We start from the raw sequence: 15,937 nt of genomic DNA on the forward strand, positions 1-15,937 counted from the left end.
ACTGACCCCCCCTGTGTCTGTGTAGGACTGACCCCCCCCTGTGTCTGTGTGTGTGTGTAGGACTGGACCCCCTGTGTCTGTGTGTGTGTAGGACTGACCCTCTGTGTGTGTGTGTAGGACTGACCCCCTGTGTCTGTCTGCCTGTGTGTGTGTGTGTGTAGGACTGACCCCCTGTGTCTGTGTGTGTGTGTGTAGGACTGACCCCCTGTGTGTGTGTCTGTGTGTGTGTAGGACTGACCCCGTGTCTGTGTGTGTGTATAGGACTGACCCCCTGCGTCTGTGTGTGTGTGTGTATAGGACTGACCCCCTGTGTGTGTGTATAGGACTGACCCCCTGTGTGTGTGTGTAGGACTGACCCCCTGTGTGTGTGTGTAGGACTGACCCCCTGTGTGTGTGTGTAGGACTGACCCCCTGTGTGTGTGTGTAGGACTGACCCCCTGTGTGTGTGTGTAGGACTGACCCCCTGTGTCTGTAGGACTGACCCCCTGTGTGTGTGTGTGTGTGTAGGACTGACCCTCCCCTGTGTTTGTGTGTAGGCCTGACCCCCCCCTGTGTCTGTGTGTGTGTAGGACTGACCTGTGTGTGTGTGTAGGACTGACCCCCCCTGTCTCTGTGTGTGTGTAGGACTGACCCCCCCCTGTGTCTGTGTGTGTGTAGGACTGACCCCCCCCTGTGTCTGTGTGTGTGTAGGACTGACCCCCTGTGTCTGTGTGTGTAGGACTGACCCCCTGTGTCTGTGTGTGTGTAGGACTGACCCCCTGTGTCTGTGTGTGTGTAGGACTGACCCCCTGTGTGTGTGTGTAGGACTGACCCACTGTGTGTGTGTGTGTAGGACTGACCCCCTGTGTCTGTGTGTGTGTAGGACTGACCCTCCCTGTGTGTGTGTGTAGGACTAACCCCCCCCCCCCCTGTGTCTGTGTAGGACTGAACCCCTGTGTCTGTGTGTGTGTGTGTGTGTAGGACTGACCCCCCCCCCCCTGTGTCTGTGTGTGTGTAGGACTGACCCCCCCCCCCCTGTGTCTGTGTGTGTGTGTAGGACTGACCCCCCCCCCCCTGTGTCTGTGTGTGTGTAGGACTGACCCCCCCCCCCTGTGTCTGTGTGTGTAGGACTGCCCCCCCCCCCTGTGTCTGTGTGTAGGACTGACCCCCCCCTGTGTGTGTGTAGGGCTGACCCCCCCCCCTGTGTGTGTGTAGGGCTGACCCCCCCTGTCTCTGTGTGTGTGTAGGACTGACCCCCCCCCCCTGTGTGTGTGTAGGACTGACCCCCTGTGTCTGTGTGTGTGTAGGACTGACCCCCTGTGTCTGTGTGTAGGACTGACCCCCCCTGTGTGTGTGTGTGTGTAGGACTGACCCCCCCCCCCCCCTGTGTGTGTGTGTAGGACTGAGCCCCCCCCCGTGTCTGTGTGTGTGTGTGTAGGACTGACCCCCCCCCTGTGTCTGTGTGTGTGTAGGACTGACCCCCCCCCCCCTGTGTCTGTATGTGTAGGACTGACCCCCCCCCCCCCCCCCTGTGTCTGGGTGTGTAGGACTGACCCCCCCCCCTGTGTCTGGGTGTGTAGGACTGACCCCCTTTGTCTGTGTGTGTGTGTAGGACTGACCCCCCCCTGTGTCTGGGTGTGTAGGACTGACCCCCCCCCCCTGTGTCTGGGTGTGTAGGACTGACCCCGTGTCTGTGTGTGTGTGTGTAGGACTGACCCCCCCCCTGTGTCTGTGGGTGTGTAGGACTGACCCCCCCTGTGTCTGTGTGTGTGTGTAGGACTGACCCCCCCCCCCCCTATGTCTGGGTGTGTGTGTAGGACTGACCCCCCCCCCCCTATGTCTGGGTGTGTGTGTGTGCAGGACTGCCCCCCCCCCCCCCCTATGTCTGGGTGAGTGTGTGTGTAGGACTCACCCCTCCCCCCCTATGTCTGGGTGTGTGTGTGTGTAGGACTGACCCCCCCACCCCCCCTATGTCTGGGTGGGTGTGTGTGTGCAGGACTGACCCCCCCACCCCCCCTATGTCTGGGTGGGTGTGTGTGTGCAGGACTGACCCCCCCCCCCCCCCCTATGTCTGGGTGGGTGTGTGTGTGCAGGACTGACCCCCCCCCCCCTATGTCTGGGTGTGTGTGTGTGTGTGTGTGTGTAGGACTGACCCCCCCCCCCCCCCATGTCTGGGTGGGTGTGTGTGTGTAGGACTGACCCCCCCCCTATGTCTGGGTGTGTGTAGGACTGACCCCCTGTGTCTGTGTGCGTGTGTAGGACTGACCCCCTGTGTCTGTGTGTGTGTGTGTGTGTAGGACTGACCCTCTGTGTGTGTGTGTAGGACTGACCCTCTGTGTGTGTGTGTGTAGGACTGACCCTCTGTGTGTGTGTGTGTGTGTAGGACTGACCCTCTGTGTGTGTGTGTAGGACTGACCCTCTGTGTGTGTGTGTGTGTAGGACTGACCCTCTGTGTGTGTGTGTGTGTGTGTGTAGGACTGACCCCCTGTGTCTGTGTGTGTAGGACTGACCCCCTGTGTCTGTGTGTGTGTACGACTGGACCCCCTGTGTCTGTGTGTGTGTGTGTACGACTGGACCCCCTGTGTCTGTGTGTGTGTACGACTGGACCCCCTGTGTCTGTGTGTGTGTACGACTGGACCCCCTGTGTCTGTGTGTGTGTGTGTACGACTGGACCCCCTGTGTCTGTGTGTGTGTGTGTACGACTGGACCCCCTGTGTCTGTGTGTGTGTACGACTGGACCCCCTGTGTCTGTGTGTGTGTACGACTGGACCCCCTGTGTCTGTGTGTGTGTACGACTGGACCCCCTGTGACTGTGTGTGTGTACGACTGGACCCCCTGTGTCTGTGTGTGTGTGTACGACTGGACCCCCTGTGTCTGTGTGTGTGTACGACTGGACCCCCTGTGTCTGTGTGTGTGTGTACGACTGGACCCCCTGTGTCTGTGTGTGTGTGCGACTGGACCCCCTGTGTCTGTGTGTGTGTGCGACTGGACCCCCTGTGTCTGTGTGTGTGTGTGCGACTGGACCCCCTGTGTCTGTGTGTGTGTGTGCGACTGGACCCCCTGTGTCTGTGTGTGTGTGCGCGACTGGACCCCCTGTGTCTGTGTGTGTGTGCGCGACTGGACCCCCTGTGTCTGTGTGTGTGTGTGTGCGACTGGACCCCCTGTGTCTGTGTGTGTGTGTGTGCGACTGGACCCCCTGTGTCTGTGTGTGTGTGTGCGACTGGACCCCCTGTGTCTGTGTGTGTGGGCGCGACTGGACCCCCTGTGTCTGTGTGTGCGCGCGCGACTGGACCCCCTGTGTCTGTGTGTGCGCGCGCGACTGGACCCCCTGTGTCTGTGTGTGCGCGACTGGACCCCCTGTGTCTGTGTGTGCGCGACTGGACCCCCTGTGTCTGTGTGTGCGCGACTGGACCCCCTGTGTCTGTGTGTGTGTAGGACTGACCCCCTGTGTCTGTGTGTGTAGGACTGACCCTCTGTGTGTGTGTGCGTGTGTAGGACTGACCCTCTGTGTGTGTGTGTGTGTGTGTGTGTGTAGGACTGACCCTCTGTGTGTGTAGGACTGACCCTCTGTGTGTGTGTGTAGGACTGACCCCCTGTGTGTGTGTGTGTAGGACTGACCCCCTGTGTCTGGGTGTGTAGGACTGACCCCCCCCCTGTGTCTGTGTGTGTGTGTGTAGGACTGACCCCCCCCCCCCTGTGTCTGTGTGTGTAGGACTGACCCCCCCCCCTGTGTCTGTGGGTGTGTAGGACTGACCCCCCCTGTGTCTGGGTGTGTGTGCAGGACTGACCCCCCCCCCCTATGTCTGGGTGTGTGTGTGTGCAGGACTGACCCCCCCCCCCCCCTATGTCTGGGTGGGTGTGTGTGTGCAGGACTGACCCCCCCCCCCTATGTCTGGGGGTGTGTGTAGGACTGACCCCCCCCCCCCATGTCTGGGTGGGTGTGTGTGTGTAGGACTGACACCCCCCCCCCCCCCCCTATGTCTGGGTGTGTGTAGGACTGACCCCCTGTGTCTGTGTGTGTGTGTGTGTGTGTAGGACTGACCCTCTGTGTGTGCGTGTGTAGGACTGACCCCGTGTCTGTGTGTGTGTGTAGGACTGACCCTCTGTGTGTGTGTGCGTGTGTAGGACTGACCCTCTGTGTGTGTGTGTAGGACTGACCCTCTGTGTGTGTGTGTGTAGGACTGACCCTCTGTGTGTGTGTGTGTAGGACTGACCCTCTGTGTGTGTGTGTGTGTGTGTGTGTAGGACTGACCCCCTGTGTGTGTGTAGGACTGACCCCCTGTGTGTGTGTGTGTGTGTGTGTGTAGGACTGACCCCCCCTGTGTGTGTGTGTGTGTGTAGGACTGACCCCCTGTGTGTGTGTAGGACTGACCCCCTGTGTGTGTGTGTGTAGGACTGACCCCCTGTGTGTGTGTGTAGGACTGACCCCCTGTGTCTGGGTGTGTAGGACTGACCCCCCCCCTGTGTGTGTGTGTGTAGGACTGACCCCCCCCCCCTGTGTCTGTGTGTGTGTGTGTAGGACTGACCCCCCCCCCCTGTGTCTGTGTGTGTGTGTAGGACTGACCCCCCCCCCCCCCTGTGTCTGTGTAGGACTGACCCCCCCCCCCCCCTGTGTCTGTATGTGTGTGTAGGACTGACCCCCCCTGTGTCTGTGTGTGTGTGTAGGACTGACCCCCCCTGTGTGTGTGTGTAGGACTGACCCCCCCTGTGTCTGTGTAGGACTGACCCCCCCTGTGTCTGTGTGTGTAGGACTGACCCCCCCCCCCTGTGTCTGTGTGTGTAGGACTGACTGACCCCCCCTGTGTCTGTGTAGGACTGACCCCCCCCCCCCCTGTGTCTGTGTGTAGGACTGACCCCCCCTGTGTCTGTGTGTGTGTAGGACTGACCCCCCCCCCCCTGTGTCTGTGTGTAGGACTGACCCCCCCTGTGTCTGTGTGTGTAGGACTGCCCTCCCCCCCCCCCCCCATCCCCCCTTTGTCTGTGTGATGCAGGCTCTTTCCTCTCTGTGGGATTTTCTGTCGGTCTCGTGTCAGAGAGACTCTGCGGAAGCTGACACCTAATGGTCGCGGGTGTGCGATGTAATCGCCGGTTTCCTTTTGTTGCCCTGTAGGTGCTGGTGCCTCTGTTCCTGTTACAGCGTCTTCTGCTGGAGCAGACGAGACGCGGCGACCCACCCCTGGACAGCCTGGTACAATTCGGTGTCTCCTACGTAGAGGAAGTGTGCGCCGACTACATCATCCAGCAAGGAGGATGGGTGAGTGTTACCCTGTAATCGTCACGTGACGCAGTCTGGCCTGAGGTCATATTTTCTGTGTCTCCTGTTTTCACATACATGTAGCTGGTAACACATCTGTCTGTGGGCAGGAATTGTGCTGCAGACTCCGGTAACATACTACACGCATGTAATAGGAAAATGATTACTGCTGGCGGTCACATCGATCTACATCAGTGGTGTCAAACTCGGGCCCTCCAGCTGCAGTGGAACTACACATCCCAGCATGCAGTGCCACAATTTTGCTGTTGGGGCATGCTGAAACTGTGGCAGGGCATGCTGGGATATGTAGTCCCACAAAAATCTGAAGGGCCCGAGTTTGACACCACAGGTGTAGATCGATGTGACCGCCAGCAGTGAGAGCTGATTGCTTGGTTGTGTGGCACGTTACGTTCTTCCAGTTGCTCATACAGAAAGCTGGCACCACCTGCAGGGATTTTGGCTGAGTGTCCCTGGTCTCGGTGTGAGGACATCACACGTCGCCTCGCCCCTGAGCCCAATCACCAGCCTCTCTCCTGCACTTTGAGCCCGAGCCTTGCAGCCAGCGTCTGCCCCATCCTCCCCCAGAGACATACACAGGATTAGGGGACTCGGCCACCCGGCTGCTCCTGCTGCACAGAAGGTAAATTCTCCCAGTCTGAAGCCCCAGATGAGACTGATTTCCTGAGGAATTAGGAGCGTCGTCCTCCCATCTGCTGCGTGCGGATCCTGGACCTGTCAGTCTCTCCGCTGCCTGCCCACCTCGTACCTCGTACCTCACCCCTAGTGTCAGATAACAGCATATTGCTATATAATAGTCTGTATTTCTAGCATACAGAGACTCCTAGCGTGTCCCCTACACACGTGATCTCGCCTATCTGGAAGGCACGTTCTGCAGACCTGATGATTATAGCTTTGCATAATAAGATAAGGTTATGTACAGTCATTTCTGTAACCATGAACAGATGTGACATCCAGCCATAGAGAGAGGGGGGGGCGCGAGGTACTGTAATACCCTGCCATGTCCAGTATTGGGCTAATCCCACCTCTGGCAGAGCAGACAGCCTGGCGAGGAGCGGGAATGTGCTTTAACCCTCTGCTACACTGGTTTGGTCCCGCTGGCTCCCCTGTCAGATAATTGGTGTAATCATGATTGTGTCTGAAATTACACTTGGGGCTTTTACATTGTGCTGCCCCCAACCTGCTGACCACCAATCACCACCTGACGAGCACAGAGGGGAGGCCACGTTACCCAGTATGGCTGCTCTATTGGGTTATAAGCTCATAATAACAGACCGTTACCTGATGCCAGGTTACTGATCAGTAGGTACTGTGTACAGTGTGCCAGGTGTGTCTGGTAACCAGATGGGTGATGCCAGGTTACTGATCAGGGGAGGGCAGTCTGCCTGTGCGGGGGGAGGGAGGGCGGCCGGTGGCTGGGGGTTATTGAATTCTTATGTCCCCGTTGGATCCGGGTCTGGGCCTTTCCATGGTAACTTGTGTTATACTCAGACTACACTTAGGTTGGAAATCATTTGATTACACTATAAATACAGACTTGTGCGGCAGCGTTACCTGGCACGGTACACGATCGCTGTATAGACAGATTATATGTGACTCTGTATAAAGACCGTGTTCTGTATGTTACATGACATGGAATGGGCCGTGTGTACAGTATATACACCTCTCCCCAGCCCCACCTGGCACTCTGTCTCCATCCCCCCCCCAGGACTCTGTCTCTCCCCCCCCCCCCCCCCCCCCCCAGCACTCTGTCTCCCCCCCCCCCACCCGGCGCACTGTCCCCACTCTCTGTCTCCATCTCCCCCCCCTCCCCCGGCACTCTGTCTTCCCCCCCCCCCCCCCCCTCCCCCGGCACTCTGTCCTCCCCCGGCACTCTATGTCTCCCCCCCCCCCCCCCCCCCTCGGCACTCTGTCCCCCCCCCGGCACTCTCTGTCTCCCCCCCCACCCCGGCACTCTGTCCCCCCCAGCACTCTCTGTCTCCCCCTCCCCCCCCCCCCGGCACTCTGTCTCCCAGCAGCAGCGTCTCAGACCTGATAAACACCCAGAAGCTGCCCCCAGCTGTGTCCTGGGTGTGTGCTGAGAGGCGGCACACGGGGCAGCCCAGGGACCTGTAGCCGCCCGCCTCCTCACACGGCTGCTGCTTCCCGGCATCTCTTTGGCATCAGATTGCTGTTTGTCTTGCAGCCGCGTCAAAGCCTAAATAAAACTGGGTCGCTGCGCGCGGCCTTAGTGATGTGCACGAGCGTCTCGTCCCTGCTACTCCCGGGTACAGAGCAGATGTGTCACTGTCTCCTCTACACTGGGAACCGCAGCACTCCAGCTGTCTCGCTGGGTAAGAGCGCTCTCATATTATATCAACTGTTTATCCAGCCAGCTGGGGGGGGGGGGAGCCGGGGGTCTGATGTAAGGAGGGAGGTGGGGGGGGGGCGAGCCGGGGGTCTGCTGTAAGGAGGGAGGTGGGGGGGGGGCGAGCCGGGGGTCTGCTGTAAGGAGGGAGGTGGGGGGGGGGGCGAGCCGGGGGTCTGCTGTAAGGAGGGAGGTGGGGGGGGGGGCGAGCCGGGGGTCTGCTGTAAGGAGGGAGGTGGGGGGGGGGGGCGAGCCGGGGGTCTGCTGTAAGGAGGGAGGTGGGGGGGGGCGAGCCGGGGGTTTGCTGTAAGGAGGGAGGTGGGGGTGGTAACCTTCCCCTCCGTGCACTGTGAGACCCCTGTTATTAATGGTCTTTACCTGGCTCCTAGAGCTGACGACACTAGCTCAGATCTTCTGTTACTATAATCCTTTCTCTGGTGCCTGTGTATTATATGTTACTGCCTTTTATCTTCCATCGTTATTAATTGAAACGCGTGATACTGAGACGTACGTTGCATATAATCCTGTGTATTCTTGGAAGAGAGCAAGATTGGCAGAGTGTAAGCTTTTGGGGCAAGGTGAGGTTATGATCCCTCCGCGAGTGATTATTACCAACGCTTCATCGGATTGCTGGGAGACTTTAGATACGGACTTGTCTGATGTAAAAACTTATAAAACGGTTTTAAGCTGGTGACTGGTAACTGTGCATTATATAAATGTATCTGACCTTAGTGACACGCGTCATATAAAGGGCCGTTCCTAACTACGCAGGCATTTAGTATAAATGTATGGTAATTATAATGCAGGGATTATTCGCTGGCTGTTCTGTTTGGCGTGAATGCGTGCGTCTGCCCCGGCAGTGAGGGGATTAATACGGAGCCGGGAGCCGCCTAGTTTCCTATACTGGCAATTTAAGCCGCAAATCACCGGGGCCTGACATTCTGCCCCCACACCTGTGTCCTGGGGACAGACCTAGGACTCATTCTGCCCGGCGCACGTGCGCAGTGTTTGCTAGTTACAGGACGCCGCTGCAAATTCTGCATCGCTGCTTTGCTGTACATGGCGCACGTCACCTGGTGTAATGATGTCACACTGCGTAACTTTTTCCCTTGTGCCTCACCATGACTTATCCACGTTAAAGGGTGGTTTTTCTTTCATTATTTGGTTTACCGTTTAGAAAAATCCCTAGGAACTAGTGACAAAGCTGAGGCGTGAGGTGCCTCAGGAGCTAATGACTACGCTGCTGCCTGCACGTGTTGGAAGCAGCCATTTTGAGGTCAGAACTAGTATTCGTCAGACTGCAGCCTATCCAGTCACGAGGGACCAGGGACTCTCAGACTACCATTCTTATACTAGTCCTGCTTACAAGATGGCCGCCTCCACCGTGTGGCTGTGACAGTAGCACTTTAAGGCATAGGTCTTCAAACTTGGCCCTCCAGCTGCTGTGGAACTACACATCCCAGCATGCACTACCACCTTCTTGATATAACAGCATGCTAAAACTATGGCAGTGCATGCTGGGATGTGTAGTTCCACAGCAGCTGGAGGGCCAAGTTTGAAGACCCCTGCTTTAAGGGACAGAATGACTTTGATAATTTACAGAGGAGACGCGGAGATGTCGCTACTATGCGAGGATGTTATTGGGTATGGCCGCCCCACCACAGTCTCTGGAAATAATCTCCTATGTGCTTGTACATTAATACCATGCACTTGTGACATGTGCTCATCCTGGGGCATCCTTAACACACGGTCTGTATTTGGAGGCACATAAGTGGTATTTATCCTATGAATCTCTTCATTTCCCCTCGTGTATTACCAACGTGAGCCCAGGGCAGTGAGTGAAATCATTGGCACTCGGGAATGTTATGTAAGCTGGGGTTCGTGCTTTGTGCGATGACATGTTCTGCCACTGTGGGGCGCTGTATGTACGTGGCTGAGAATTTCATCGCTCTCCTCCAGAATTACAGCAGATAAACAGAGATCCTGGATTATGGGCAGCTGTGGAGTTTCCCCTGTAACAGCGCTGATTGGTTAGATACGTTCCTGTACGCTGTAATTACCCGGCGCTGCATCTGGCGTGTTATTACGCACCAGAAAGTAGGGCAGTGTGTGCAGTAGTACGCAGGGATCTGCAGACATGTGGCCGGTTACATAACCCATAGCCAGGAGCTCCAGGGAGGAGGATATTGCTGTTTTGTGACCTTCCTGCATCTAAAGTGGCTTTACCGTCTATAAAACAGATTTCCAGAGTCTGCACGCTTATTAAAGAGACGCGTAGCCCCCTCCCCATGGCATAATACGCCAGCAATACTGGTTTCACAACCCGTATAGAATATAATTACAGCTCTCCTAAATGAACAGTGCTTTATTACAATTCTGCAGACTTAATATTATTGAACAGGAGGTGACTATTTGCCTGACTGGGCTGCGAGCGTTGCGTGATTTTACGGAAACCTCCCCCTTACTGCGCTTTTATTGTGTGATATCATTGTATTTGGGTACTTTTGCCATCTGAGATACATATTTCTTGATATTTAATTTACTTTAAACAGGCGACCAGCAAGGCTCCTCCCACTGCGCCTAATCTCTGTAATAACACCGCAGACAGCGGAGAGCGCCTGGCCGGGGGGACTTGCACCCTTACATTTGACGATTTCCATCTATTTCTTCTCTGAATGGTTATTTTTAATTTGGGGTTATTATTGTTACACAAGATATTAACCCTAGTGTGTGTGTATATGTGGTAGGGAATATGGATTGTCAGCTCCACTGTAGCAGGGATTGATGTAATGCTCTCTGTGTTTTTTCCCTATCTAAATAGCTGTTAATAAATAATAATTTCAGTGCTCCACTCGCATGTATGTAATGATCGTGTCATGATTGTCACGCGTTTCTCCCTAATGTTGTACAAACCAGGGGGAGAGGGTCTTAGATTTCCTTTCAAAACCACAAAGGAGTAAAGTGAATGGGAAAACACACGTAATTTATGTTTAAATAAAAGAAGCAAAAAGTTAGTTTTCGGTGCAGAGCGCGCTGGCGGGAGGGTTTGCGCGGATAGCGTCTTTGGAATGATACCTGCTCCGCGGAAGGCTCAGCTGTTGGTGACATTAGAGAGTAAAATGTTTGGCTGCAGTAAAGTTCTTATTGTGTTATTAATGTTTCTATGTTAAGGTTTGATACTTAGTGATAATACCGGAGTGTCTGACCAGGCGCTAACGAGTTAAACAGTCCGGCGATTGCTGCATAGAATGACTTAGATCCTCAGTCCCTCGGTGATTAAGCTCTGTTCCAGAAGTTACTTACTGTACAGATTCCATCACTAGCAGAGCTGGCTGACGCCGAGCGTCTCCGGCACTTTGATCAGTCCCTGAGGTCGCTGAGGACGCATCTATCAGAAGATCTGGTCCCGGGAGGGAATCGCCCCATCTCAAATGCCATCCTCGTCCTCTCAGTTCAGCATGATAATGCATCCTCTGATATTCCCCCGAAACGCGTTGTCATGTCTCCTAGGCTGAACTGTGAGCTGATTGGCCGCTAAATTCCTGCAATAGGAAATCTACCAGTAATTACCATAGTACCGCACAACCAAAGCCTAACTGGTGACCATTACTGGGGTTATAAATACTTTATTACCTATTAATTACCCTCCACAAAGCTGCGAAGTGCAGTGACTCATATAAACCATTAGAATGGCTGCTGGAGAGAGGTATCCCGATAAATAGCTGATCATAGTATTATGGGGGGTTACAGCATAATCTGTATTATACTGACATAAAAAGTTCCTGAGTAATCATCGGCCGCGGACGCTGTGCGCGTTTCACATTTAGTAATGATCACCTCTCCAGGCTGTGGGTAATGTATCTCGATTAAGCTCCCCGAAATGTAGCCGACACATGTCGGAATATACAGTCTGTGGTCAGAAATGACTCAATGTGATTTTGTTTGGAACCTAACTTTGACGTTGCAGAATGGTGGTGATGGGGGATTCCTAGTACAGGAAATGGGACGTGGTTCACACGTGAGTTTAGTTCAGTGAAGCTTTTAAGTATTTACTGCCGATGGCTGAGAGTATTTTATTCCTTAATAACTAGACTGACTCTTACACTTGTGAGCGCTCCAAGTTTTATGGGGATTAACTTCTATTTCTCAGGCTCCCCAAGCAAACTCTTATTGTCCTTTTTTAAACGATACATGGGAAATACACCACACATTAAGAAGGTTGACAATTGTCCTGGATGTAGCCACCACTATGCTTCCCCTGGACATGTCGGCAGTCTTCTCTCCCGGCATCGGCCAGACAAAGCACATACGTAAGAGAAGTGTATGGAAACTTTTGCCCAGACATTTGTGATCTACAGAGATCTCCGCAACCTATAAAACAATGCCCTACTTGTGAAAGAAAAACCATTGCAGAGTGAGGACTCCCCCGCCCCTTCTTTAAATAATTTAGGACCCTAAAATACATGATTACCAAACACCATTGTAGCTCACATCTCCTAAGGAGTGAGAATCACTATGTAGCCCAGAAGGTTTGGTTCCAAAAACAAGTCTGTAATATCCAGTTGGTAGAAAATCGTTTTATTCGAACAAAGTTGAGTTTCTTTTTTTGACCAGAGGGTGGCGTGTTCCATTTCAGTATAAAGTGTTTGTAGTTTGATGTCTCAGGCCGCTCACAGTCTCTTTGGTTTGTTTCCCAGGGCACCGTCTTCAGCCTGGACACTGAGGAGGAAGATGTCCAAGGACTAATCGCCGAGGACAGTAACGACATCTACATCCTGACCAGCGATAACTCTGAGCAGGTGAGCCCCCCGGAGAGCCTGGCGGTCATCTCTTCCTGGCACACAGAGAGCCTGCCCACCTCCCTGGGGCCCGAGTCCTGGCAGCAGGTGGCCATGGATCCAGAGGAGCTAAAGAGTCTGGACAGTAACGGCGGCGGGGAGGAGCGGAGCGAGAACAACTCCTCCAACTCTGACATCGTCCACGTGGAGAAGGAGGAGATAGCGGAGGTCATCGAGGAGGCGGCCGTGGTGGAACAGAGACTTGAGCAGGAAGAAGAGGAAGATGTTGAGGCTGAGGAGAGGGAAGTCTTGGCGATTCCTTCTGCTGCGACTCTGGTACTCGGCGCTACATTGCCTCCGACCCTAGAGGAAGAGGAGAAAAGTCCCCCTCCTCCGGGAACACAGCCCAAGCCCCCAAATGTGGACATAGCTGTAAAGGGAGTTTGGGAAAAGGCACCTCCAAGTCCCCCGGAGGAGCCTAAAGAAGAGATCCAGGTCACACCTACCTCTGAGGCAGAAAAAGTGGAACCTCCCATCGCCTCTCTGCTGCCACAGCCAACCAGAACAGCGGAAGAGAAACCGGTCTTCCTCCCCGAGGGAAAATCCATTCTGCTGTACGGGGGAGCAGCAGCAGTCGCCATTTTGGCTGTAGCCGTGGGAATGGTGATGGCACTGAGAAAGAAGTAGCAAAAATATTACAGCACTTTGCTTCCCCCTTAATACAAATCTATGATCAATTCCCTCTTGTGTGTCTGTCGCTCGTACCCCAGCCAGTAAAAAAAAAAAAATGAAAGCAAGTAACACACCAGAGGGGGGCGCTCTCTTGCGCGGACCTTCTGATTTGAGTTGGGAGCTGGTGTGAGAGCTCTTTGCTGCTGCTGATAATCCAGTTTCCCTGCACTGCGCTGCTAATGTGTGTGCCGCCATCAGATCGCCATATTGTGACAGAAAAGAGTCGCAGTTGTCTAATCCTATATTGATAGCGGCCATTTTAAATACCAAAAAACAAACAAAGAAAGCCAGGACCGAACTGGGGGAGAAGGTACGGTTGGACCTGTGGGCATGGCGGCCTCACCTGTTAGAGATGAAAAGCTGAGGTTTGCGCTGCGTTGGGGGAAGACGGCACACTTTAGTCACTGCCCAATAGAGCACATCGGAAAATTCTAATTACCCGTCAAGTTTTACTTCTGCCAAAACTTTAAGGCGGGAATATGATAAGGACACTACAAAGCCCATCGTCCCCATTACCCGCTAACGACATACCAGAAAGGTAAACGCGCGTCTGGGCGTGGCGTCACCGTGAGAACTACTCGACGTGTGTTCATGTTGGGCCTTAGTTCACTTCAGAAAGTTTAGCGCAAATTAATTTCTCATTATAAAAGGGGCGAATAAGCCTCAACTGATTTTTATTTTCATAAAACATGGGGATAACTGGAGAGTTCCCCAGACTTCTGTTCCTGAGTACATGGTGCTTGCACCCCTGGCTGTGGGGGGACAAGATGGAGTCTAGCCATTATACATACGGGTGGGGAGGGGCCGTTGCTGAATCAAAGATAGATTTTATTTTTGAGAGGAAAGAGCTCTTATTTTAGTAGTTACTGTCCTGTACATCGTAGTGTATTAAATCAGGAGCGTAAAACCTTTCTGGCCTCAGGACGCACTTTTGTTCTTAACGTTTGTTTAGAGGGTAATCGCCGTAGCGCCCCCGTTCCTTTCTAAGCGGCCGATTTCCAGATTGACAAACAATTAATGCCGCGTTGTTCATTATAAATATATATATTTTATATGAATATTTTTTTCACACTGGAAGTGGAGTAAGTTACTCGGCGCGTAAGTAATGCGACATTCTAAGGGCCCCTTTTCCTATTCTTAACGTGACGTGCGCTCCACGCTGCCATTTTGTTCATGTACGATTCCAGCAGTGACACGTGTGTGATGTACATACACACGCGTGACCTGGTTATACGTTTCATCCCACAACACTTACTGCTAGACCCCGGGCTGTGAGAGGGGGGGGAGGAAATCGGCTCTTACAGGACACATTCTGAAGCCAGAAACCATTTAACTTTCCAAACTCAGTCCTCAAGACGGTCCAGGTGTTAAGGATATCCATGGTTGAGCACAGATGGTTAAATCAAAACACTGAGGTACTAATGTTGTCACCTGTGCCCAAGCATGGTTATCCTTAAAGCCTGGTCTGAGTTTGGAAACCTCTGATTTGTATCCAGACCTCGCATTTCTCGCACTGTTCCCCCGTCAGGAAATTTCACACCAAGTTCATAGGACGTCACGACCCCGTTACAAAGTCATCCCACCGCTAGACCGCTCTGTGCTGCTCCATTAAGCCGGACTTGTCACTTACTCCATGGAGGAGCCATTTCTGTGCCCTGAACTGGCATTCAGACTGTCAGTTCCTGGGGGGGTTACTGATATCACTGAGGAATGAGGCACAAAGTACCTCAGTGATGGTTGCCTGCTCTATTATGAATAGTGGTACAGAGCACAAAATGGCTGCCTCCGCTGTGTGTGACTGAATGGTGGCTGTGAAAGGTCATTCATCTGACATCACTGGGTTTTATGTATATGGAGATTCACCACTTAGGCTTTTATTTGCGCCCCCCGGACTCACATGCAGTGATGGCGGGGATCATGTAGACTCTATATGTGTCATGGAGTGAATGTAAGAAATGGACGTGTTTGGAACTGGACAGACTTTATAAATAAGTGGATTATTTCCCCCATCCCGTCTCCGTGTCTTTATTTCTTGGTCAGGTGCAATTCACCATTTACATTTATATAACTTTATACCACGTCTCCTATAGACTGTAGCGATTATCGGGTCTGTGCATCCAACTTGGTTCTTCAGCGCTGAGCTGTGCAACTTGGTGTTAGGTGACCAATACATCACTAAGGGGTTTATGTACTAAGTCTTGGAGAGAAAGAAAGTACCAACCAATCAGCTCCTGTAATTTTTCAAACATAGCCTGTAACATGAGTTAGGAGCTGATTGGCTGGTACTTTCTTTCTCTCCAACTCATGTTACAGGCTATGTTTGAAAAATTACAGGAGCTGATTGGTTGGTACTTCATCTCTCTTAGTATATCCAGCCCTTAAGAACGGTCACAGAAACCGTTTCCCCATTATATTCCTGCCAGGGATTGTAGTGTAAGCTGCTGTTCTCTGTTACAGGCTAGTTCAGGCTGAGGAGGGGTCGTGTACATTGTCCTGCGATGGGATTTCGGGTAGGAAGATGACTGCATACATTGGGCCTGCCACTAACCCCTCCCCCCTCCCCCCCCAAAAAAAAGAATGCGGATGTCCCACCATAGTTGACAATGGCTTTGTATCTGCCTAGGTGAATGCAGAGCGATCGCAATGCTAAACTTGCGCACTGTGATGCACGCCCAGTGCGCAACAATCTGCCGTCTACGTACGCCATCGCAATAGCGATCCGCGCTGACTCTGGCCCATTGTGCTTCTCAGAACTGACGGTGCAGCTAGATTTGTGGACATAAATATGAACACTTGTAGCCATGTGGTTATGGAAGGTGCCGCCCCCAG

At 53.3% G+C, this 15,937-nt stretch overlaps 1 protein-coding gene across 2 annotated transcripts in view; it reads left to right on the top strand.

Moving 5' to 3' along the window:
• Positions 1 to 15,117, top strand: part of BCL2L13 (BCL2 like 13) — a 32,789-nt gene extending 17,672 nt beyond the window's left edge. For both annotated transcript variants that reach the window (XM_088470549.1, XM_088470548.1), the window contains 2 exons: positions 5,090 to 5,233; positions 12,296 to 15,117. In XM_088470549.1, coding sequence (XP_088326675.1) covers positions 5,090 to 5,233; positions 12,296 to 13,063 — 912 coding nt within the window. In that variant the 3' untranslated portion in view covers positions 13,064 to 15,117. The remainder of the gene's footprint in view (positions 1 to 5,089; positions 5,234 to 12,295) is intronic.
• The last annotated feature ends 820 nt before the right edge of the window (positions 15,118 to 15,937 follow it).

The sequence above is a fragment of the Taudactylus pleione genome, unplaced genomic scaffold (assembly GCF_031769625.1).
Source record: "Taudactylus pleione unplaced genomic scaffold, aTauple2 ptg000101l, whole genome shotgun sequence".
Classification (NCBI taxonomy): Eukaryota; Metazoa; Chordata; class Amphibia; order Anura; family Myobatrachidae; genus Taudactylus; species Taudactylus pleione.